This window comes from Sturnus vulgaris, chromosome 31, assembly GCF_052056855.1.
Source record: "Sturnus vulgaris isolate bStuVul1 chromosome 31, bStuVul1.hap1, whole genome shotgun sequence".
NCBI classification, from domain to species: domain Eukaryota; kingdom Metazoa; phylum Chordata; class Aves; order Passeriformes; family Sturnidae; genus Sturnus; species Sturnus vulgaris.
The window spans coordinates 3,923,715-3,935,330 of NC_142273.1; the positions used below are offsets into that span (position 1 = coordinate 3,923,715).

An 11,616-nucleotide genomic window follows, 5' to 3' on the forward strand; every position below is an offset into this window, starting at 1 on the left:
GCAGGGACCGTGGAGTCCAACCCCTGGCCCTGCCCAGGACATTCCCAGTGTCCCACCATGTCCCGGGAATGTCCCAGCCGCCCCTTGACCCCTTCCCCGTGCCCCACCACCCCCTGGCAGCAGCCCTGTGTCCCGGTGCCCATCCCAGCCCATCCCAACAGGGATGGCAGGCGGATGATGGCGCTGGTGGCCCTGGTGGGGCTCTTGGCCACCGTCCCATCCCACTGGGCCAGGAGATCCCAACCGGTTCCTCCAGCCCCGCGGGCGCGGTGCCGGCGCCTCTGGAGCCACCTGCAGCGAGTCCCAGCCTGTCCCCCCCCCAACTTCCCAAATCCCGGTGCTCCTGCACCCCATAACCCGACACCGAGTCCTGGCCTGTCCCCCTCCTTCCCAAATCCTGGTGCTCCCGTGTCCCACACCCCGACACCGGGATCGCCTGCCCTGGGGTCACCCTGCCCCAGGTGATCTGGGTGGATCCCAGGGTGGATCCCAGAGGTGTCTCCAGGCACTTGGGGTGACCCAGGGTGGCTTTTCCCCGTGACCCCAGAGTGGGAACGTTTGCAGGGGGGACGGGGTGGGAATCCCAAATGAAGGAGCTGACAACACCCCTCGGGCTGGGTCGGTGCCTTTATTGTGGAGCTGGATCCCAGCGGGATCCCCTGGGAATGCTGGGGAGCAGAGGGGGTGAGCTGAGGGGTGGCAGTGGGGGGCTCTGGATTTTGGGAACCCACGTCCCGCTGCGGCAGGAGGAGGGGTCAGGCGTTCTCCCAGAAGAAATTGTTGCAGGCCACGGTCAGGGCGGCCACCAGGACCACGAATTCCTGGAAATCCACCTCCCCGTCGCCGTTCTCATCCAGATCCTGCATGATCTTCTCCACGGCCCCCGCGTCCTTCTGGGTCTGGGGAGGGGGCACAGGGTGAGCCCTGGGGCTGGGCAGCCGCTGCTCCCCCAGGGAATGGCGGAAAAGGAGACCCCAAAGCCCCAAACTGGTCCCAGTTACCTCCAGGAAACATCCCAGCTCGCTCTGCAGCAGCTCCTTGAGCTCCTTCTTGCTCAGCTTGTACTTGTCCCCCTCCTTGCCCGAGTAGTGGTGGAAGACATTGATCAGGGTCTCCATGGCCCCTTCCAGCTGCGATCCCATGGCTGCGGCTGCGGGACCCCCGGCACGTCACCCACCAGCCCCCCCGGCTCGGTGCCACCCCCCAAGTATCACCCACCCCCCAAATGTCACCCATCCCGCTGGGCAGGACTGGGGGGATTTGGGGGGCGCGGGGGTTCCCAGGGGTGAGGGGGGGTCCGGGTTGTGGGGACAGAGGCACCTGCGCTCACCTGAGCTCCCCGTGCTCCGAATGCGCCCGCCCGGCCTGGCCGGGCACGTTAAATAAGCTCCAAGCCCCCTCCCTCCGGGAGGATCCGATACCGGGGCTGGACAGCCCGGCTGGCACCGCCGGCCACCCCCGCTGGGGGCCGGGCTTGGGGGGCAGAACCCTCGGGGTGACCCCGGGCAGCACCCCCAGATGCCGTGGGCAGGGATAGGGGTGACAGCGTCACTTCAGGGGGACTCCCCGTGCCACCCCCGAGTGCCCCCCGCCACCCCCGGCATGCTCAAAAACCGCGGGGATTTGGGAGGGTCCCACCGGGGACCCTCGCTGGGGTCACTCCCTGCTGGTGGGCAAAGGACCCCCCCCAGGTGGCCGCGGTGGCCACGCCGTGACCCCGCGGTGTCACCGCCGGCATCCCCCATCTGTCAGCGCCACGTCCTCGGCACCGGAGCCGTGGCCAGCCCCGCTGATCCCGGGGCTCTTTGGGGTATCCGGTGTCCCCGAGCTGGCCACGGCGGCCAGCGGGGCCCGGGGGGAGCTGCGGGGGCTATCGGGTGACTCCGCGGGCCCCCCGAGCGCTCAAAGGGCTCTTGTCCGGCTCAAAAGGCTCCACAATCCCGAGCTGGACGTTGCTGCAGCAACGCCTCGGCCAAGAAACCGGAGCCCGAGCTGGCCTGGGTGATGCTGATAATCGCCAGGATCCCGTTACGGGCCCGGATCCGAGCGGGCTGGACCCGGCTCCGGCATCCCTGGGGAGTTCAGATCCCCAAATTCCTCATTCTCCCCAATTCTTCATTCCCCTAAATTCCTCGGCCCCCAAAAATTCCTCATTCCCCTAAATTCCTCAGCCCCCAAAAATTCCTCAGCCCTCAAATCCCTCAGCCCCTCAAATTCCTCATTCCCCCAAATTTCTCATCCCTCAAATTTCTCAAACCCCCAAATTCCTTAGCCCCCCCCAAATTCTTCACCCCCCCCCCCAAATTCCTCAGCCCCTCAAAATTCCTCAGCTCCCCAATTCCCTCAGCCCCCAAAATTCCTCATCCCCCAAATCCCTCAGCCCCCCTCTCTGGGTTTCCCCCCGGGGCTGGGACCCCCTCAAACAGGAGCTGCATTTTCCCAGGAGCCATCCAGGGGTGGTGCCCGGCTCTCCATGCCGGCTTCCAGCCCTAATTTGGGGTTAATCACATCCTGCTGCCTCAATTTCCCTCTCCCGCACTTCCTGTCCCCATGGTTGGGAAAGGTTGAGGATGGGACCTGCCTGGGGACCCCAAAACTGGCTGGTCCTGTAGGGCCAAGCCCCCTCCCCACTGCCCTGGGAATGGGGAAACTGGGGAGGGGTCCCGGCTGGGCTGCGAGCTGGAATTGGGATTTTGGGAATTGGGGATCCCAAAGGGCAGATCAGGAGCTGCTTCCCAGCAGGACACAGATCCCATTTGTGCTGTGGGGCACCCAAGGGGGGTCTGGGGCTCCAGGAGGGGCCGGATCCCAAACCTGGGCATGGAGGGGGGGGGGACTGGGAGGGGCCCTGGTGGCACTCACTCGCTGTGTCCCTGTCCCCAGAGCGGCTCGGCAGCGGGCAGGGAAACCTGGGAACGTCACTGGGGCAGCAGCTGCTCGTGACGGGGACAGGAATTGCCCAAAAATAACCCCGGGCCCACTCCCTGCCAGGCGGGGACAGAGGGGACAGAGCCAGGGCTGGCACGGCCGCAGTGTCCGAGCGCTCCCAGACCCCAAAACCCTTTGGGACAGCAGGATTGGGGCACCCCAGGGTGAACCCCAACACTGGGGGGTCCTGGAGAGCTCCCGGGGGCTCCAAGCCGTGCATCCCCAGACCCCTAAATCCTTCGGGACAGCAGGACAGCAGATTCCTCAGCTCCCAAAATTCCTCATCCTCTCAAATCCCTCAGCCCTCAAATTCCTCAGCCAGGCTGAACCCCAGGGTGAACCCCAACACTGGGGGGGTCCCGGGGGGTGGTCCCAGCCCCTGTGGCCAGGGCAGAGCTCTGGGCTGGCAGATTCCCAGGACGGGCTCTCTGCAGAGCGGGAGCAGCGAGGGACATGCCAGGAGCTTTACACACAACTTGGAACAGGTTCCAGCCTCTGCGACTCCCCTGCTCCACTTTGACCCAGCTAAACCAGTTGCTCCAGTTCCCGGTGCCGGGGCTGGGCCCAGCTTGTCTCCCCGTCCCATCGCCGGGGCTCTGCAAGAACCTTTTCCATCCTCGGCGTTTGGGGTGGGAGGAGCGGCAGTGGCAGCGCTGGGGACACCGCGGTGGCTCTGGGCACCTGCTGTGGCCACCACGGTCCCCCTCCAGCGAGCCCCGATGGAGCCAGCAGGGGCCACTGCAGGGCTGGCCACCGTGGTGGCCACGGTGACAATCGCTAGTTGGGGTCCGCAGCTCAGACAGGTTGTGAGAACCCCAGGAGAAGGATGGGGAAGTGGCCAGTGACCCCCTGGGATGTCCGTGGGCACCCTGTCACGCGGGGCCTGGTGGTCCCGTATGGCCCCTGTCCCTGTCCCTATACGGTCCCTGTCCCTATATCGCACCTCTCCCTGTCCCCATATGGCCCCTGTCCTTCCATGGCCCCATCCCTGTCCCTTTATGATCCCAGTCCCTCTATGGCCCCATCCCCGTCCCTTTGTGGTCCCCTCCTGGCCATGTCGGTGTCCCCGAGGTGGGGTCACCCCCTCTCCTGCCCTTGGGGACGATCCCAATGCGGATCCCAGAGTGATAAAAGACCCGGAGGTGCCTTTCCCTTGTCCCCTCCTGCACCTGCCCCTTGCTCACCCCAAATCCCGGCTCCCCAAATTCCAGGGCCGGGGAGTCACGGGCCCGCCTGGCTCCGGGGCCGGTGATTCACCCCAAACCTGTCCCGGTCCCTGACTCACCCCCGGCGCTTTCCCAAGACACCATCCCGGTCCCCTGGACGTCCCAGCCCTGTCCCCTCCGTCATCCCGGGGCCGGATGGGGCTGCAGGAAGGCAATTCCTGCCCCGTGAGCTGGTGTGACGGCTCTGGGGTGGGGACAGGGCCACCCCACAGCCGTGGGAGCCTCGCTGTCCCCGCGGAGAGGAGCAGGGAGGGTGCCAGGACTCGGGGACTTCCCTGTCCTCGCTCCCCAAAACACCGCGGGGGCTTCATTTGGGAATTATTTGGGACCCCAAATTCCCGTGTTTTGCCCCTGCTCGCTGCAGCCTCGCTCTTTGTCACACCCATGGGTGAGCTTGGGGACATCGGGGACAGTCCTGAGGCTGTGTCCGGGGTCCGCAGCTCGGGAATTCCCGGTGGGAACGTCGGTGCCACCGGGAGCTGCTCGTTCTCCCAGGTGGATCCGTGCCAGGGCTGCCATGTTATAAATAAATACCCACTCATTAAAGGGGAGCGCTCCCAACCCCCTAATTAATTTGGATTAATTAATTTTTACAGAGCCCACTATTAATAGGGATGATGTCAGCGGGTGGCTGAGTCACAACTCTCACTCGGTGCGGGTCGGGCCTGGCCGGGCCGGGATGTGACAGAGATGTGACAGAGATGTGACAGCGATGTGACAGCGATGCCACCGGCTCTCTGGGGTCACCTCCTTGTCCCCAGCCCTGCAGGGAAGGAGCTGGGGGTGACAGCCCTGAAATGGGGCTCAAAGTTTGCATTCAATCATCTCGGAGAACCGAAACCATCCCGAGAACGACTCCGGGCATTTTTCTGTGAAAGTTTCTCTGAAAGGTCCGGGTGATGCTCCAGCCCCGCGGATTCTCCGCTCTCGGTCCCGTCCTGTCCCCACCGGGGGTCCCCGGGCGAGTTCAGCCCGAGTTTGGTGCGGTGCCCGGTTGGGGAGGGAGCGGAGCACGGACGGACGGACGGACGGACGGACGGACGGCGGCGCCCGGGCGGTGTCTGCGCGTCCGTCCGGCCTCACCAGGAAACCCAACACCGGCACCGGGGGGACAAAGGCTGCGCTGTCCCCTCCTGCTGCGCGGGTATAAAACCTCCTGAAATCTCCCGAAACGCCCCCAAACCTCCCGAACGCCCCGAAAGCTCCGTGGGGCCGCGACCTGCCCGCAGCGAGGGGGTAAGTGGGGCATCGCTCCCCCCATGGGGACCCCTGATGTGCCCCTGTCCCCTCCCAATGTCCCCGCTCCTGGGCCGGCACCGGGACCTGCTGCCCGTGGTCCTGCACAAGCCCCGGGACCCTCCTGAGCCCGGCGGGGCTGAGCTGAGCCCTCGCTGGGGCTGGCGAGGGGGCGAGGATCCCCCTCCCCTGGGACTCCCCTCTGGGCTCCCGTCCTGCAGCCCCGGGCTAGCAGCGTGTCCGGTGCCATGGCCACGGCCGAGGTGGCCGAGGTGGCCGAGCCTGGCGAGCTGACGGAGCTGGAGGAGGCCATCGAGCGCGTTGTCACCGTGTTCGTCACCTTCGCCGCCAAGGAGGGCAGGAAGGGCACGCTGACAGCCGGAGAGTTCAAGGAGCTGGTGCGGCTCCAGCTGCCCAACCTGATGAAGGTGAGGGGGAGCAGCAGCACCTCGGGGGTCCCCGGGGGTCCCCCCCTGAACCTCAGGGTCTCTACGAGTCCCCCTGAACTCCGAATCTGCTCCCGGATCCCCCGGGATTCGCGGTCAGGAGCAGCCGCGCTCCCCTCGTCCCCACCCCGGGTTTTGGGGAGCCTCCCTCCCGTGTCCCCCCCACCCCTTGCAGGACGTGCCCTCCCTGGAGGAGAAGATGAGCGAGCTGGACGTGAACAACGACGAGGAGCTGAGATTTGGGGAGTACTGGCGGCTGATCGGGGAGCTGGCCAAGGCCATGAGGAAGGAGAAAGCCGGGAAGAAGTGACGGGGCCGCTGCGGAGACTCGGCCCCCAATAAAAGAGGTTTCCCTGAGCCCGAAAATCGCTGTTCTTGCTGGGAGGGGGCTCCTGCTTTGAGCCCCCATCTCCTCCCCCGTGGTGGCCACGCTGGGGACCGGCCCAGCCCCTGGTTTGGGGTCACTCCGTGGCTCTGGGCATCCCGTGATGGACAGGGACATCCCAAAATTGCCCCTGTGCTGGCCTGGCTTTTGGGGGTGCCACCCTGCGCCCCACAAACACCTTCCTGCCGCGCTGGGGGGGTGGGTGGGGGGCAGAGCTGTGGCTGTGGCCGGGGTGGGGCTCGGGAGATCCCCGGCAGCGATGCCGCGCTGGCCGCGGTGGCCACGGTGGCCACCAACTCCATGGCATCGGTGCCCGTCCTCTGCAGGGTCCTGGGTGGCACAGGGTGACACAGGGTGACACATCCACCACCAGCACATCCCACTTTGGGAATATCCCCATTCCCAGCGCTGGAATATCCAAATCCCGGCGCTGCTGGGCGACCCCGCTGTGGGGCCACCAGCCACGGTCCCGTGGCCATTCCCACGCGGCGCCGCGGCCGTGCCAGGCCCGGCTGGATGTGGAACCGTCGGTGTGGCCGGGAAGGAGTCCCGGGAAGGAGGCGTTTCCCGGCCCCAACGCTGGCACAGGGCCAGGCTCCCAAATGAGACGCCTCGCACCGCGGAGCTCCCACTCACACCTCCCCGGTATAAAACCCCGGCCCGCCGCAGCCCGCGCACACCTGGGACAGCCCGAGCTGCAGGTAAGTGGCCCGGCCTCCCCACGGGACGGGGGATCTGCGCCCCGGGCCCCTCTGCTCCCACGCTCGGCTCCGCCACGACTTGCGAAGACTCCGGGGACGTGTCCCGGCAGCTCCGCCGCCGCATCCCGGGGCTCCTTCCTCGCCCTCCGCTCGGGGATGAGGAGGAGGAGGAGGGAGGCGCTGGAGGAAGGGAAGCTCCCCCCGAGCAGTGAGCTGAGCTTGGATTCCTTCTCCTGCCAGCTCCTCCGGACCCCATCGCAGAGGAGAGACCCCGGAGAGACCCCCGAGAGATCTCCGAGAGACCCCCGAGGAGCCGCAGGAGCAGCAGGATGGGCCAGTGCAACTGCCGCAAGAAGCGCAAGGTCCGGCGGGGACCCCCCGGCACCGGGACCCCCGGAGGGGAGGGGGTGACCCCGCACGGCCCCGGAGCCCCGGGCACGGCGTGACTCAGAACCGCGGGGTTTTGGCAACTCCGGGCACGGGGGGGGGGGAATCTGGAGCTGCGGAGCCGCTTGAAAGCTCGGGGGAAGCAGGATCGACCTCCGGGAGCTGCCCGCGCTCCTTGCAGCCCCTCCGAGGATGCCCCACGGCACAAAAGCTCCTGTTTTCCTCGGCTTTCAAACGGGACGTGCCCACCCCGCACCCCTTGGCACCCGTGGAGGATTTGGGGCGCGGGGCTGAGGCTCTGGAGGTTGCAGGGCTCTTCCCAAAGGGCATCACCGGCTGTGGTTTCACGGTGTTGGAGGGGAAGCCGCAGATTTGAGTGAATCACCTTAAATGTTTCCTTTAAACGGAGCGGCCAGCAGTGGCCAGGAGTGGCCAGCAGTGGCCAGGAGCGGGGCTGGGGCTGCTCTGTGCCCCCCACCCCGCCGGGGATGGGGTCTGAAGGGTGTCAGAGGGGGTCTCCGGCCGCTGCCGAGCCCCGTGCCGGTCTCGGCGGGCACTGACTCACGCTGCCATCGCCACCCGAGCGCAGGAGAGGAAGAACCAGTCGGGAGAGCCGGGGGGTGGCGAGAGACGCCGGGGTGGCTGAGCCCGGCGGGCCCCGGGCGGGGACAGCGCGTCTGGAGGAGGGGGACAGCTCTGGGGGACAGGGGGTGGCACCTGGAGGGGCTGTCACAGCCGGGCAGAGCCGCTGCGGAGGGGTGCGACAGCTGGATGTGAGGGGGGGGCAACATCTGGATGGGCTCACACCTGTGTGGGGAGGCCTGGAATCCGTGCGGGGGTTGTGGGCTGGCAGCTGGATGGGGGTGTCACAGCTGGATCGGGGGTGTCACAGCTGGATGGGGGTCACAGCTGGATGGAGCGGTGTCACAGCTGGATGGGGGTGTCACAGATTATCCAGGGTTATCCAGATAAGGGGGTGTCGCAGCTCTATCGAGGCATGTCACAGCTGGATGGGGTTGTCACAGCTGGATGGGGTTGTCACAGCTGGATGGGAGCGTGCCTCACATCCGCACAGACCAGGACATTTTCTCCCATGGCTCTGCAGGGGTTAAATGTTTGTCCCACCCGCTCGGGGCTTGTCCCGTCCACCCGTGGGATGTCCCACCCCTTCCTGGGACCTGTCCCACCCCTCCATGGAGCTGTGTCCCCCCCCCCCCCCACCCCGGGTCTCACCTCCCAGGTGTCGTGTCCCCTCCCCAGGACGGCCAGGAGCTCACGGACGTGGAGCGAGCCATCGAGACGGTGATCAGCCAGTTCCACTGCTACGCCGTCAAGGGACAGAAGGAGTACCTGACCCCCAACGAGATGCAGGAGCTGGTGGTGCAGAAGCTGCCGCACCTGGGCAAGGTGAGGGCAGAGCCCAGGAGGAGCTGAGGGGGGCAGGGAGGCTGTGGGAACCCCCCCCCCGCCAGCCCCATCAGCATCATCATCATCATCATCATCATCACCCCGATGTTGTCTCCGCAGTGCGTGGGACCCTTGGAGGAGAAGATCGAGTGCATGGGGGACCCTAACGAGGCCAAACTGGAGTTCGGAGAGTACTGGGACATGATGGGGGATGCGGCCAAGGGCTGCCGGAGGAAGTAGAGGGTGCTGGGGGACGGGAAGGCGCCCGAGGCCTCCGGCTCTGCTCCTGCTGGAAGCGCGAGGGGTCCCGGGGGGTGCTCCTGGGATTAAAAAAAAAAAGAGAAAAAAAGCGATGTCGCTGCTGCCGGGTGGAGGATTCCCCTCCCCGGCTGCATCCCTGCCCTCCTCGGTTCTCCTTCCCGTCAGGAACGTTCCCCTCCTGCCCCAGCTCTGCCCCGTGCCCGGTGTGGGTGGCACGGGGGGGGTCCTGGCCCTGCCCCTCCTTCCTCCTCCTCCTCCTCCTCCTCCTCCATCCCCAGGCTCGCCCCCTCCGGTCCTGGATCCCCCCCGGAGCATCGCAGCGAGAGGGACTCGGCTCCTTTCCCCCATTCCCCCCTGGATTTGGGGGTTTGTCCCCCCCCAGCCTTGTCACCCCACGGCACCTCCAGGGCTCCGCCGTGGCCGTGGGTGGGTGCACAAGGCCTGGGAGCCTTCCCTGCCGGTTTTTGGGGGGTTATTCTGGGATGTGCTGCCCTCCTCATCTCCAGGGATTCCGGCCCTGAGCCGGGCACGGGGCCGGGGCTGGGTTGGGATCAGCTTGGGCCACTCGCGACCATTTTTGTATAAATTAATAAAGGAAAACACTGGGAAAAAAAAAAAATCCCAAAAAACCCAAACAAACGGAGCAGGATGGAGAGACCTCGTTTGTATTTGGGGGGGAAAGGGGAAAAGGGGGGGCAAGGAGGGGGGGCAGGGCCTGCAGCGATTGTGGGTCGGGGTCGTGGATTTGGGATGTGCAAGGGATTTTTGGGGGTGCAGGGGATGTTTTGGGGGTGCAGGGGATGTTTTGGGGGTGCAGGGGATGCTGTAGGGATGTGTGACCCCTGTGGGGGTGCAGGGGATGTTTTGGGGGTGCAGAGGATGCTCTGGGGCTGTGTGACGCCTGTGGGCATCCCCGGGCCCTCCACATTTCCAGTTCCCAATTTCTCCACGTTCCCAATTCCCAATTTCTCCACATTCCCAATTCTCGGGTCCCTGGGGGAGGTCCCTGTTTTGGGGACCCCACAAGCAGAGCCGGGCAGGGCTTTGGGATTGTGGCTCCTGGGCTGGAGGGAGCTCAGGGGAGATCCCAAAATCCTGGCCTTGGGAAAATCCCAAGGGCTGTGAGGCCGGGAGCAGGATCCCAACGGGAGAATGTGGGATTTGGGTGTAATTACAGCAAATTGGGAAAGAGTAAATGACACAAAGCTCGAGCTCACAACTGAGCACACGGAGAGTGAGGAAATGGGCTGGAAAACCCGGTTTCCCCACTTTTCCTCTCCCATCCAGGCCATTCCCACCGAACTCTGTGCCCTGTTAGAGGCTGTGGGCACCCCGGAGACGCAGTGGGGACCCTAAAAAGGAGCCTCCCAAAAAAGAGAGAGGGCGTGGGCAGCACCTCGGGAGAGAAAAAAACCCAAAGCCCGGAGTGATCCAAAGGTGGGGAAAGGTGATAAGAGCCGGGGCTGGGCAGGGGACAGGTCCTGCCGGGCTGGCACCGCGGCTGGGCCACAGCCACCCTCAGTCTGCTCGCACCTTGGGCTGGATTTCACAACGGGAATGACTATTTATTGTTCCTTCCTTGGAAATAAATACACGGGAATTAAGCAGAGAGGTGTGGCGTGCGCTTAATTGGAGACAGGAAATGTGTCAGGGTTGGGGTGATGGGGGGGGAAAGGGGAGCTGGGGCTCCCCAATTCCCATCCCTGCTCCTGGGAGTGGGGACTGGCTCCCGTTCCTGTCCCTGCTGTGACACTGGGGACAATTCCTGCGACGTGAGCCACCCTGGGTGAGTCTCTGGAGTATCTGGAATGTTCTGGAGGTGATAGGAACAGCTCAACCCGTGCTGGTGAGGACACAGCACTGGGATACCCATCCTGGAAATCACCAAAAAACCCCAAACCCAGCTCTTTGCCTGTCTGGAAAAGTTCCTGTGGTGCAGAGAGGCACCAAAAACCTCCCGACCCTTCACCTGGGGGAGCAGCACCAGGGGCACCCCGACCTGCCCGAGGTCCCAGGGGCTGGGAAAGGCGCTGGGATGGGCTGGGACTGTTCGTGGCTGCTCCGAGCACACGCACACGCCCTGGATGCCTTGTAAAAATAAGGGCCTGGATGCGGTTGTGACATCTGCCAGGGGAGCAGGGCGATGAAAGGGCCGTGATTCAGGCTGAGCTGTTTGCCTGCAGGCTCCGGGAGGGATTCCCACCCTGCCGGGATGTTGCATCAACGCCACGACACTGGAGCATCTCGGCCCAGAACAGGTTTGCTTCCTCCCGACCGAGATTAGGAAGAGGCCAGGGCAGAGCTGACGCGTTTTTTCCGGGATGGCAGCTCCAGAGGGGCCGGGGAGCAGGTGGCTCCCTCCTGTCATAAATCACCTCCTGCTTTGCATCCCGAGATGTGCCCTCCCCGATAAGGCCGGGATCTGATCTCGCCATCGAATCGCTCTGGGAGACACCAGGCCTGCAATTTGCCGGGATTAATTAATTATGGATGGCACTTCACAAGGCCCAGCTCCCAGCTGGGAAGAGCCTCATCCATCCCAGAGATGTCCAAGTGCTGGACAGGGCCCTGCTGGGAGTTCCCAACGCCCCAAACCCGTGTCACCCCCTTCCACCCTCCCAGAACCAGAAGTTTTGGCT

The 11,616-nt window shown here is 65.0% G+C and overlaps 3 protein-coding genes across 5 annotated transcripts; 2 read left to right on the forward strand and 1 right to left on the reverse strand.

The window, feature by feature from the left end:
• Positions 1-609: 609 nt before the first annotated feature.
• S100A1 (S100 calcium binding protein A1) lies at positions 610-2,904 on the reverse strand. Of its 2 annotated transcripts, none has more exons than XM_014891292.2 (3): positions 2,863-2,904; positions 1,002-1,150; positions 610-899 (listed from the first exon to the last, which is right to left on the reverse strand). In XM_014891292.2, exons 2-3 carry the CDS (start codon positions 1,140-1,142, stop codon positions 756-758), a joined length of 285 nt encoding a protein of 94 aa, XP_014746778.1. In that variant the 5' UTR covers positions 1,143-1,150; positions 2,863-2,904; the 3' UTR covers positions 610-755. The 2 variants fall into 2 exon arrangements, with proteins under 2 accessions (XP_014746778.1, XP_014746779.1); XM_014891293.2 differs by lacking the exon at positions 2,863-2,904 and adding an exon at positions 1,331-1,406.
• A 2,310-nt stretch (positions 2,905-5,214) lies between these two features.
• Positions 5,215-6,202, forward strand: S100A13 (S100 calcium binding protein A13). Its single transcript, XM_014891294.2, has 3 exons — positions 5,215-5,390; positions 5,612-5,818; positions 6,012-6,202. Exons 2-3 carry the CDS (start codon positions 5,639-5,641, stop codon positions 6,144-6,146), a joined length of 315 nt encoding a protein of 104 aa, XP_014746780.2. The 5' UTR covers positions 5,215-5,390; positions 5,612-5,638; the 3' UTR covers positions 6,147-6,202.
• Positions 6,203-6,722: 520 nt separating this feature from the next.
• Positions 6,723-9,588, forward strand: S100A14 (S100 calcium binding protein A14). Of its 2 annotated transcripts, XM_088181080.1 has the most exons (4): positions 6,723-6,922; positions 7,163-7,284; positions 8,570-8,716; positions 8,837-9,588. In XM_088181080.1, the coding sequence occupies exons 2-4, from the start codon at positions 7,252-7,254 to the stop codon at positions 8,954-8,956; spliced, it is 300 nt and encodes a 99-aa protein (XP_088037206.1). In that variant the 5' UTR covers positions 6,723-6,922; positions 7,163-7,251; the 3' UTR covers positions 8,957-9,588. The 2 variants fall into 2 exon arrangements, with proteins under 2 accessions (XP_088037206.1, XP_014746741.2); XM_014891255.2 differs by lacking the exons at positions 6,723-6,922; positions 7,163-7,284 and having other exon boundaries at positions 8,124-8,716.
• Positions 9,589-11,616: the final 2,028 nt, after the last annotated feature.